Below are 12739 nucleotides of genomic sequence, written 5' to 3'. Positions count from 1 at the left end.
CGAACGATGGAGTGTTCTCGTGTCGGGTTGATGTGCTTGTTTCATACATATTGAGTCTGGTGGCAGTTTTGGATGTGGTTCGTAATGACTGGACATGTTATTGACTAGAATCTTTCCTCCATAGAGAATGTCAGGGGAACTTACTCTTCTACAGAGTATAAATTTGCATGCTTTCTGAATATATGACCCAGACCTTATGAAGCGAATCAATAATGTGCGCTTATGTCGTGCTCTTTTATAAATTTAGCCAGTAGATCTTATCTGCGTCTGTTCAGTGGATATCATATGGCAGCAACTGCCCCTCTTCTATCACGAACACAGCCATAGAGCCTTCTACATGAGGCAAGGGGTGGGTATTCGCCCGTGATGTGCTGTTCATATTTCCATGAGAATCTTTCTTAGGGGAGTATAGATCTGTGGTTGCATGTTCTTTACCGATACTTGGGAACGAGTCGGTCCTTTGTACTGATTTTGTTCTCCAATGGTAAACTCTTAAGAACTAATTTATTGAAGCAAAGAAATTTTGATTGTTTGGTAGTTCTCTTTAGGAGCAGGAAAATGATGGCTTGTGAGTGTTGTTATAATGCTAGTCCATGTCATCCTCTGTAGTGAATATTCACGACCTCTCTCTTTCTCTCAAACGATTGGCATATGGCCATTGACTTAAGTAGGGTATTGTATACATGTACTGTAAGTTGGTAATCAGTGATCAGCGTCACAGCGATTGTCATTATGACTGGATTTGGAGTCTGGGTGACCTTGAAAAATGCTATGGTCGTGGTACTGTGAGTCGGCAAAGTTATTACATACTCACATGAGAATACCGTTTTAAAGCAGTTCTACTTGATAGCCAGCCATGTTTAGCTGCAAGAATGCCGAGTTGCGCTGATGAGATTCAAAGGGTTTTCGAGATTTCTGGGTTTGAGCATATCGCGCGAAAGAATGTTTATGAGTTTGATGGTTGATGGTATGTGAAGCAGGAGTAAGTAGCAGTGGGTATTTAGTAGTACTTTCTAGTGCAAGATACTCTTTCCGATGATCGGTTGGATTGTCGGATGCACCGGGGTGAAGCGCAGTGTTTCGCTAATGCATGCTCTGTTCTTACTTGAGCCGTTCAATCAACGAAATCAGAAGCGGTTTCAAAGCGTACGATGGTCGAAGAAAGTGATGGTTTATCACGACCTTGGATGACATATTCGTTTGGATTGGTATTAGCTGGACGGATTTTTAAGCAAGTCCGAGCGAGGAAGAAACACAGGTCTCCTTTCAGAGAGAACCATGCTCTCAATATAGCGACAACCTTAATCCGCATGAACTGGAGAACTTGTTTGTTGAAATAAACCCGAACTGCAGATCCACAGGATCGGAAAACCTTTTTGGGGGATGCCTCTCTCGCGCCCGAACAATGTGCACCTCGGATGGGTCCGGGAACGCGTGTGGTCAAGAAATGCATCGCTTTTAATAGGAAACTACGCCCCTTAAAATCGAGGATCAGTTCTAGGTACAGTAAGCGGGAATTCGAACCGAGTGATATCCTACATACAATTAGATCTACATATCACTTAACACATCGGTTTCGTAAGCCGGTTTTCGTATGCCCAATATCGTTTGAAGGAAGAAAAAAACGTGCAATTTCCCGTAATATCCGGTCTGCGTATTAGCTGTAGTGTCCGATATCGTCACTGAAAATGGAGATTAACTCGGAGATTTCACAGCCAAGACATGTCCATGCTCCAGCAAAGTTCATTGCATCCTTTCTCTTCCCGACGCCATTGAAGAAGTCAACCCCAAGCACGTTTTCTTAAACAAACATTGTAATGACCATTGACCCCTCTCTCTCTCTCCGCACACTTAATCGGAGTTCATGTTGTGCAAGAACAAAATTGACCTTTTCGAGAGTCGTATTTTAAGAACAATTCCAAAACGGTGGACATCCGGGCAGATGCATGAAACAAATGCGAAGCACATGCAAAATGAAAGAAAAATAAAATAAAAATGGGGTTAACTCCAAAAGGCAAAGCTTAATTAAAAGCTTTGTCTGGGTTTTAAGTGGCAGTGGCAGCTAACGATGTTGAAGAGGATCTCGGGAGCATCATGTTGGATTATAGATTTGCAAGCTTCGTGGACGCCCTAATTTATTGAATTAATCTATTGCTAATTCCTACTTAATCAGGCCACTACATGCATTGGATTTGGATGTGCTGTGTTAACTTCTTCCTTTATTCTAATGCTGTCCTCTACTGTACTTCTATTGCTGCAACATGGTTAAGTTTTTTTTTTTTTTTATGCGCCATTATTGACGATGGAACACTCTGTGGCTGAGCTAAACGAGTAGATTATTATCGACTCGATCTTCGTAAATGACCATGATGAGCTATTTAATTAACACATGATCATCTAGGTTCATTGCATGCAGAGACTAATGTTTCTAATCATGTTCAAGATTAGCAAATGGCAATAATTTCTGTATGAGATCTTAAAGGAGAGTTGGACTAAGGATGTTTATGCTAAGCATGAAGCAGTAACTAGGAGACCAATGTTGTGATTATGAGAGTGGCAAGCCCAGATATGTGCAAGAGGATTCAGTCGAAAATGAACTGGAGTGGAGATAATGCTTGATTTTAAAGGAAAGTGTGCAAGGCATTTCTCCCGGTTAAATATTCTAACATGGGTCTCTATGTGAAGGACCGATTTTTCCCATACTCTCATACCATTGTGAGTGAGGCTAGTGGCATCGAGGTGAAAAGTGAGTGATACAGAAGGGAAGATACAACTGATTTGAGCTAGGATTTCTAGATTAAAAGGAATATACTCTAAGGAGCTCTAAAGTTCCCGTACACAAATTGGTCGGGAGCCGATACCGCTCCCCTGATGAGGCCAAGGCAGACCGAAACCAATATTCTACTTAAGGGTTTTCTATGCTTCGCTCGAAGGGACCGGATGCACGAGCTAAGCCGAGCATGGTACAATCCAATCTAATACAAGTATGCTGTTCGCCGAACTGTTCTTACGAAAAACATTATAAGGAAGGTTGGCCTGGTGATCTCGGCTCGCCAAGCGTCGCACAAGCTATTTCGTGACCAAGGATCCGTCCGCCTATGAAAAATGGTATCATAGCGTAATCCCTCCAATGGGTGGGTGATTTAGAGAGAGCTTGTGGTCTAGCCGGTTCTATGAGGGCGGAGAATGAATCGTCGGAGTACCGTGCTTGGACAAAGTGCGGCTCTCATCGAGCTTCTAGGATGCTAATAGGGATATAGGAAATAACGAAATTGCTTAATGAAAAGGGATAAGATTCCTTGGTCAATAGGCGATTCTCAAGATGGGTGTACTGCCAAGTTTTCAACAAGGGGAGAAACCTCCATTGGTCTGCCGAGATTAAGAGAAGTCTAGCAGGAGAAAGAAGGTGTTGCCAAGGGAATGCAATTGGCTAGGGATGTCACACTCGTTCAAGAGCACATGCGACTAAAAATGCGCTACCAGCTTTGATGGGGGGGACTCTACCAATGGAGTGTAGTGACCAATTTTGTTGGGCGAGCATCGGCCATTCATGTAAGTCTCGAGGTAGCGGCGTTAATGGTATTAGAGTGACATAGGGAAGCGACAGAACAACCCCCAACAAGGGGTTGAATAATTGAGTGGGGGAGAATTTCATGGACTAATTTCACCCATACTCTCGTACTCTTGTGAGTGAAGCTAGACACATAAGGGAAGATACAACCGGTTCGCAAGAGTGGCGTCGGGATGGTTTGTGCTAGGAGTCATAGGTTAGAAAGAATATACTCTAAGGAGTTCTGAATGCGAGGTTGGTCTCCCGTGTACAAACCGGTCGAGAGCCGATGTTGCTCTCATGATAAGGTTAAGGCAGACCAAAACCGGTTGTCATACTTAAGAGTTCTACATATCTTGCTCCAATGTCCGAATACATGAGCTAAGTTGGGTGTGTCACAATCCAATACAAGAATGTTATTCGCCGTCATGTTCTTGGAAACAACATTAGAAAGAAGGCCGACTTGGTGATATCAACTCGCTAGGCGCCGCACGGCCTATTCTGCAGCTAAGGATCTATCGACACATGACACTTACATGTTGTGGTGAAAAGCTTGCAGTAGATGGCGTGCACGAGCACTCCCCTTCCTTCTATGAGTCCCCTCCTTCCTTCTATGCATCCTCCCAACTCTTTTGTGCTTGATCCTAGAATCTTGTTCGGATAATTGAGATGGTTTTTGAATAGGGAGAATGATTTTCTAATAGTCCGGTAGTATCGTTAGGTATTTCTGACCATAGATCCACATATACTCATCGCTTGTTTTTTATAAATCACTCATTAATTGTAACATCATAAAGTCAGAAATAACGACAGTATTGTCAGATTGTCGGGCGAGCGGCTTCCTCCGAATAGCATTAGAGTAAAATGAAAGGCTGGTAAATGGATGACCTAAGAAATCTTGATGACATTCGGTTTTGTTCTAGAGGATGCGCAAGTTGAAAACTTTGGCTTCCATAATTCTATGATTCTCAGATGTAATATGGGGTTGGCATTTTCGATTGGACCTAACTTTAGCCCCAATCTATCAATTGGGGCACACAAAAAAAAAAAAATTAGAAGAAAGTCGCCGTTCTGCACGATTTTGATGACATTATTCCCTAGAATTCTGACAAGGGAAATCACTTGCCTCACTCAACTAGACGTTTCCTAAAACTTCCGGCACAAAAATAAACATGGTAAGGAAGTTATGAAACTGTTAATACCTTATTCCCATGAATTTGGTCTACACTAGCACAATGCACAGAAGTTTAAAGAACGGAAACACCAAAGTACGGTGGAGGAGGATACAAAAACCAGACGAAATATTAAATCAAGTCGGGCTGCCAAATTGAAGTCGGCAACGTCCGTCTATATTGGGATTTGACGTAATAAATCATGCGCAGTATCTCCAAAAAGATAGAAGGAAAGACTTTCGATGCAAGGCGTGTCAACATTGAGTACCCTGTTCGTGATTGAAAAGCCCACGTTTTGGGTGAGAATCCAATGCAACAACGAAACCAAAAGGGAGAAAAACGACGAATTCGAAAGAATTCGTAATCTGACACGAGAAACTATTCTCGGGTCAAATAATTCGAGCCTTATCATGGAGGGAGAAAGAGGGAATGGAGGGACATGGCCGGGGGTGGTCGGCTTGAATTGGAAAAGGACGTGGAAAAGAGAAAAGAAGAAGTTGGAATAAAGCTGCTACTCACGGGGCAGACATTCACTACCTTTGCCTCTCTCCTTCCAGAGAAAAAAAAAAAAATGACAATAATAAAAGAAGGGTATTATCTAGAACTATATATATTACATGCTTTGATGACTGTGATAAAAAAAAATTAATATTCATCCTAAGAGTACACAGAATAAATGCCGTCAATTTTCTTTTTGTTTGTCCAAGTGACATTTCATTCATATTCGCAAAAGTACAAGAGAGGAACAACACAGTCCAAACACAAATCAAGATAAATTCCAAACAACTTTAAACCAAAAAAGCTCCGCATAAAAGGTGAATCATCAGAACAAGGTTAGGGGTCACGTGCTCCAAGAGCAGATCTATGACTTCTTCGCATCAAAATCGGCGGCCGATCACCGAATCTGTCATCAGCAATAAGCATACATCGAGATCTCTAACTATTACTAAGGCTTTGCCTTTCCATAGTGTTCGCTTAGGTTCGGCGTCTCCAGCACCATAACATCATTGGAAGAGCTCAAATCTAACACTTGTGAGAGCAAAACCTTTATGAATTGATCTTTTTTGAAACTGAACTTGTACACCAACGAAATTCAAAGAAAGTGAAAAATCCTCAAATCTAGACTATGTTAGGATAGAAACCTTCTTGAATCAGTAGAGAGAAGCTAGAGAAAAGCTCCTCAAATTGGGAGGAAAGCAAGAAAAAGAAAATAAAAAACTAAATCAGTTTAAGGAAAAGAAAGGGAGGGGAGGGAGAAATCTAGCTTAAATTCTCCCCTCCATGGAATTTGAAGAAGACAATTGGGTGAAGATGAGAGGGAGAGAAGAGAACCCCAGGAAAAAGAGAGAAAAAGGATCATGTTCAGACCAACTGTTCAAAATAAACATTGTCTATGACCACACAAATATTGTGCAGTAAGCCTAACAGTTTCCATTTCAATATCTTAACAAATGGTTTTGATGTGGTGAGAAACCATATACTTGATTCGACCAGAGTTCAATGTATGTTGGGAAAGACAATCGGGTTTGGGAGTGTAATCCGTCGAGACTTTATTGTTCTTTTCATTTTCTGAATTCTTCGAGAAGGTGATTCTTCTCTTCAAGAATCAAAAGCTGTTGTCTTCATATATCTTCTTTGAATGCGCATATTTCGCAATATGGTAAAAAATTGTATCTTTCAAGATACCAAAGTATATTCGAATTGCACATACATGTTCTGAAAATAACACCATGTCTATATCTTTTTCATGTGGATTTCCATAATTAAGTAATTAAATAGACTTGATCAAATCAAATTGTAACCATATGTTAAATTTGAATTTTTCTTCAAAAATTTCAATGTCAACAGGTGCTATTCAATTACTACTTATCCGGCCAAAAAAAAAAATTACTACTTAACATAGACAAATAATAGAAAAATGACTTGCAAATTTATGTCCTGCCTAATCCATCCTTTTCTTTTTGGACCAAAAAAAAAAAAATCCATCCTTTTCTTTTAAAATTAAGATCCAATGGCAAAGGAGAATATACGGGTCGCGTGCACAAAGGATGTGAAAAATAAAGTACTTTGACAATCTAAAGTGACTCTACCAATCAAGTCAATTTTTTGTTAAATGAACTTAGCTATTAGTCACTTTCCATTACCACGACACTCACCTAATAATTCAGGCCATCAGAAAAAAAAAAAAACTCATAATTCATCGAACGGACACGAATTCAAATTGTCGTGACACGAAACATATTAGTTCGAAAGCACTGTGGAGAGCCACAAAAGTCAACAGACCGCCTAATTGACACCAACGAGTAAAATCTCCTTGTGCTTTAGGATCCCCACAAAAAGATGTGTTAAACGGTCTATCTTCATATCTCTATTGGTATCTCAACAATCTCAATTATCAATGAATTTAATCACAAATACTGATGATCGGAATTACTCAGACAATGCGCGAAAACCCTAATTAATTTTATCTCCGTCATTCTCGCATTTTATCATCCTCCTAATTAATCTCTTCAGATACATAAGTACCCTATTGATTAGGGCATTTGGTGGAACAAGCATCTCCAACTGAGGATAAGAGCCAAAAATTATGTTTCGGGCCCTCCGCTGTTGAAATGTGCCAGACAGAAACTGCAGCTTTATTCCTGTATTTTTTTTTTTTTTTTTGGGGTTGTTTTCATGACCTAATCCTTTAATGCACTTTAAGTGATGAGTCTTTGTAACGTACTGTGGCAGGTGGACGCAGTCTGCAGTGACTCGACATTGAATAGAGACAATGCTCCGACATATGAAGTGAACCATAAGAAAAAAGAAATACACGAAGTCTCTTATTTTGTGGTATCGTCTCAATATGACCATTTGTCAAACTGCCGTTACGGCCGACGAGTCGTTACTCGATTGTATGTGAAGCTCATCGGTCGGGTCGAAAGTTTCGGACATAACCCGTTTGCTATAGAAAAAGTCGGAGAACAATGAAGAATCGGGCGTGAACAAAACCGTACAAATCTCGAAATGATTATATGGGTGGCTTTGTCTATCAAAGGGAAACTTGCCAAAAAAACTAAGATGCGCATGATTTCAAGATAGAACCGAGAACCGATCAGGCTCCAAGGTATGGTTCTCCGGCTTTTAGGGTATATAGAGTAAGTTTCATGTTCCAAAAATTGAGGAATCGGTTCCGACGAGTAGGTTCCAGATTTCAATAATAAGTTTTTTGTGTTTTTCTTACTCTATGTCTTCTCGCGATCATGCAAGATTCCGTGGCGTCCGATGAGAACTTTGTAATCCAAAATCATTAGTTTGAGCTTCCATTTCTAGCGATACCCAAGATTGAGACTTTTACTTTGTTGATGTTTCATATTCTTTGTTTGTCTAAATATGAGTTGTGGTCAGTGAATTGTAATAAAAAATAATCATTACTAGAGGTAACGATTCACGGTAATTGTTTAATTGTGATTACAGGTGGAACCCAAATAGACTCTGGAACCGACCCTAGAACCTCCGACTGGGTAGGTTCCAGGTTGTAGGGTATGTATGGTAGATTCCAAGTTTCAAAAGTTGGAGAACCGATTTCAATGGGTAGGTTCTAGGTTTGAGGTGGGACCCGGATCGACCCCAAAACCGTTCACCCAAAAAAAAAAGTCTAAAAGATGTTGCAATAGTGTCAATTCAATGCTAAACCTTTTAATTTGGCCAATTTAGTCATAAAATTTTCGATAATTTGCTAATTCAATTCAAATGACCAATTTTTTCCAAAATAGCCAATGTGGATTTTTTTTTAGAATTTTATAAAAAAATTCTCTTTTTTTCTTTTTATTTTATGTTTTTTCATTGTGGCCGACGAGATTTCCGGCGGCCCTCGCCGTCAATGAGTGAGGTTGTGCTATCAAGGCTCGACCTTGTCGTCGTTGAGCAAGGAAGACCTTACCTGCGGTTGGGCTAGCTCGCCCTCGCCGGATTTAGCGAGTAAGGGTCGACCCTCACCGGTCCTCGCTAGAGGGCGCAAGGTCGAAGGCCATGAGGTTCGACCTCGCCAGCCTAGCCGCTAGCAAGGTGGAGCCTCGCCCGACTAGCGCAAGTCGCTGGCAACAAAGATAAAATAAGAGAAAAACAATAATAATAACTTATAAAAAGTGTCCATGCAACGCCGGCTCCATATAGGATGACTAGCATTCTTGTCGGGGATTTCCAATCAAAATTAGCCGAATGAACCAAACCGAGTTGAATTGACGGTTTGTCAAAAAGTTTAAGACTGAATTGGTAATTTGTTAAAAAATTTTGAACTTGTTCGATAACTTTTTTTCCGTTTGTCAAATGTTGTGAGTGCGCGGCATAATTCTCACAGCCTTACTATTAGACATTTAATTCTTATGCATCTTTCGCAGGATTAGGGTTTGCTATACTTTCCATGGTTTCTCGTACATCCATGGGGTTGTTTTTTCTTCTTCTTTTTTCCGACCGCAAGTCAAAGTCGATATTTATCATCCTTCTTGAAATCTAGGAGAGCCTATGACGACAACAGAGAAGATTAAAAAAAAAATGACGACCACGAATTTAATTTTTTCTATCTCGTGAATGAGTACTGACAAGTTTTGTCGATGCATCAGACTGATCGGGAAGAAATGGTGCTGTCGCTGCATGCAGATGCTGCATTTTACGTGCAGTCATGCACAGAGTGGCATGTGCGAATGCTGTGATTCGTTACCGCTGTTGAGATTTATAGGCCAGAGAGCACAAGAGAGGACTAGACTTCCGTGACGTTCATAACTCGAAGAGAATAATATCAAATCCCGAGAAAAAAATCGATAAATCATTTTGACGCCGTGTTTAGTCATCTATATTTCTAATTAGCATATGATAAGATATAAAATCCACACATACACCAAAATTCGATTCTTCCATTCCGCTAATCCATTATGTACTGGTGTATAAGGCGCACTTGCTTGATGCGAGATACCATTTTCTTCATAAATTGTCGAAAAATCTATTTGTGGTAGATTAGAAGAAATGGGGAAAAAGAAACAAAAAAATCGAAAGCAAAGAACGCCGTTAGTACAAAATCAAGCGAACTCGCTAACCGTTGTTTTCTTCTTCTTTTTCTGCTTTTTTTTGGGTTAAAATTTCGCTAACTGTTGTTCACACTGCGATAAATTCACAAATTCTGCCAGTACGTAAAAAATAATCACACTTTTACCGTCGGATAATTGACATCCGGAAGGTTCCGATTACAAAACTAGCTCCAAACGCACGACAATTATTTGGCGAAATGATTCTTTTTCAAGCTGATAGGTGGACATCCTAATAATGGAATTCAAACTATGTTAGAGAGAGAGAGAGAGAGAGGTGGCATTGACTATTGAATGTCCCTCCACTATGTCGGCAAGGTATGGTGCAGCTTATTTTGCCCTAGTCTTTTAAGGGGATGTAACCAATAACTAAAACCCTAAAGTTTGTCCCTTATCTCCAATTATGATGGCCGAGTTCCTTGAACCAAGACATTCGTGTCTTCCCTTCTTTCCCTCAATATCGACAAGGACAACTAATGCTTAAGCCCTTCTCCATTTCCGTACCTTCAATATTTATCATGCACAAAACCTCATTAAAAGCAATAAAATGAAACTTTGGAATATTTCTCGAGTGGACTCAAGTGTGCCACGTCACCCCAGTCAAAGCCCGCACAGCCAAATACAACCCTAATCCTGACCTTGCTGGGAGCTCATACTAAGTCATCGTATGCCAATAATTATATAAAATTTTATGTTCTTCTTAGCCAAATTTTATGTTCGCTGATGGGAGAGGTTAGGTCGATATCGTGCACGCCTCGGGGGATTTATCTTTGCGGCGCTCGTCATGCCATTCAAAGTTGTGTAGGTTGATGATTAACCAAGGTCCAAAATTCCATAGCGATAAGGACACGGGAAAATTTAGAATAAAAAAAGGCAGAAAACTGAATTTCATGGGCTACACAGTTCGTCGTCGTCGTCATCATCACATGGATCCAAAATCTAAATATTCTGCTCCATTTTGGGTGCGGGGAAACGACGTGCAAATTTCTTTTTTGGATCGTTAAGACAGCATATGCTAAAAAGATAGCAGAAACCCATGATTGCTCATTAGAAGATGTTACACACACATACATACATACACACATATTCTCTCTAACATAGAGAGAGAGAGAGAGAGAGAGAGAGAGCTGCATAGCAAACATAGTGCTCCACAACTCACATTCATCTCAGCTAGAATCCAGAATGAGCTAAGAGCGAGCAAGAAGAAGCTAAGAAACCCTAGAAAACATTTTTTTTATATATAAAGAACATGACATACAAGTAACACCCAGCATGGGCACCGTATATAATTCCACTCCTCGAAAATACATATCCAAACCAACCACCACCACAGCAAAATAGAGAGAGAGAGAGAGAGAGAGAGAAGAGAGAGAAAGAGAGGAAGAATGGAAGGAGATAATAGGAATGAGGCATATAGAGAGTGCTTGAGAAACCATGCAGCCAGCTTGGGGAGCTACGCGACCGACGGGTGCGGCGAGTTCACATCGGACGACGCCTCCCCGGGCAGCCTCCACTGCGCGGCGTGCGGCTGCCACCGCAACTTCCACCGGAAGGTGACCTACGCTGCCGCCCACGCCGGCGGCGGGGGGCTGATGGTGTGCCGGTCGGGCGGCCGGGACGCCGCCGAGTTGGCCGGTGGGGAGCTCGTGGAGTACGGGCGGGGGAGGCAGCTGAACATGGCGGCGGATTCGCCGGAGAGCGGCGGCGGCGGAGGCGGAGGGGGGAGGAAGAGGTTCAGGACGAAGTTCACGGCGGAGCAGAAGGAGAAGATGATGGCGTTCGCGGAGAAGCTGGGGTGGAAGATGCAGAGGAAGGATGAGGAGGATGAGATCGAGAGGTTTTGCAGGAGCTTGGGGGTGAGCAGGCAGGTGTTCAAGGTGTGGATGCACAACCACAAGAACTCCTCCTCCAACTCCACCTCTGCTTCCACAGGCAATGCCTCCTCCCTCACCACTCAGTAGTACAGAAGAGAGAGAGAGAGAGACAGAGAGAGAAGCGAGTATCAAATTTCTAGCAGTTAGCTTTAATTATTTTTTTTTTCTGGGGGTTCATTTTTCGTTCTTGTTTTGTTGGTTTTGAATTTTGTTTTCTCTGCATTGTTCTTGAGGAGAAGATTATGGAAATCTCACATGGTCTTTAATCCCACTATAGTTTTGCTGCTATAACTTCACATCTGCAATTGCTGTTCATATATGTGTGTGTGTGTGTGTGTGTGTGTGTGTGTGTGTGTGTGTGTGTGTGTGTGTGTGTGTGTGTGTGTGTGTGTGTGCAGGCAAGCATGACAAATTGTGCCAATGATATGAAGAAACGAGAGAGAGAGAGAGAGAGAGAGAGAGAGAGAGAGAATTCAGACATTGTGATTTCTTACAGGGTTTGATTCATCGAAGACAATTTCCGACCTCAGAAGTTCTTCTTCTTCTTCTTATTTCTTCTGATGTTGCAATTTTCTAAGAATTTCCTGTCTTAAAAATGCAAAGAAATTAAATTTCTAACAGTGCCGGCTCCAGAATAAGTGAAGGAAATGCTTGTTTAGGTCAAACTAACAGTGCGAGAAACAGGGTGACTGAAGGGGGAAAGACAAGGAAAAATTTGAAATATCCATGTGCCATCATTATCAGATTTATTGGTGTGTACTATTTATGCGGTCCCTGTTGCCATAATCTGGCTCCAAGAACATGAATATATACAGTGTAGAGATTTATGCTTTTAGAACTATTTAACTTGATAAGAGTTTATCACAGTTTCTCTTGCTAGCTTTCACCTCTTTCTCATCACGCACTCATATCCATGTTGACATTCTCTCTCTTCCAAAGAGCGCCTATAAGAAGACGAGAAAAAAGACAAAAGCTCAAAGAGATCAAGATTCAAGCATATCAGGATGCATGCTGTACATGCGTGTAGACATCCATAGAAATACCGAAGACAAGATGAGATGTCGAGCGGGCTACTTCCGA

General features: G+C 41.3%; 1 protein-coding gene across 1 annotated transcript; it reads left to right on the top strand.

Moving 5' to 3' along the window:
• Positions 1-10873: 10873 nt before the first annotated feature.
• LOC115748797 (zinc-finger homeodomain protein 9-like) lies at positions 10874-11750 on the top strand. Its single transcript, XM_030685425.2, has one exon. The coding sequence runs from the start codon at positions 11171-11173 to the stop codon at positions 11744-11746; it is 576 nt and encodes a 191-aa protein (XP_030541285.2). The 5' UTR covers positions 10874-11170; the 3' UTR covers positions 11747-11750.
• The last annotated feature ends 989 nt before the right edge of the window (positions 11751-12739 follow it).

Source organism: Rhodamnia argentea, chromosome 1 (genome assembly GCF_020921035.1).
Source record: "Rhodamnia argentea isolate NSW1041297 chromosome 1, ASM2092103v1, whole genome shotgun sequence".
Taxonomy (NCBI): domain Eukaryota; kingdom Viridiplantae; phylum Streptophyta; class Magnoliopsida; order Myrtales; family Myrtaceae; genus Rhodamnia; species Rhodamnia argentea.
The sequence above is the reverse complement of the archived record's forward strand: the minus strand, read 5'-3'. Positions and strand labels throughout refer to the sequence as shown.

What these genes read in the sequence shown, in the direction of transcription:
- LOC115748797 (XM_030685425.2), top strand. Translation starts at nt 11,171, where the DNA reads ATGGAAGGAGATAATAGGAATGAGGCATATAGAGAGTGCTTGAGAAAC.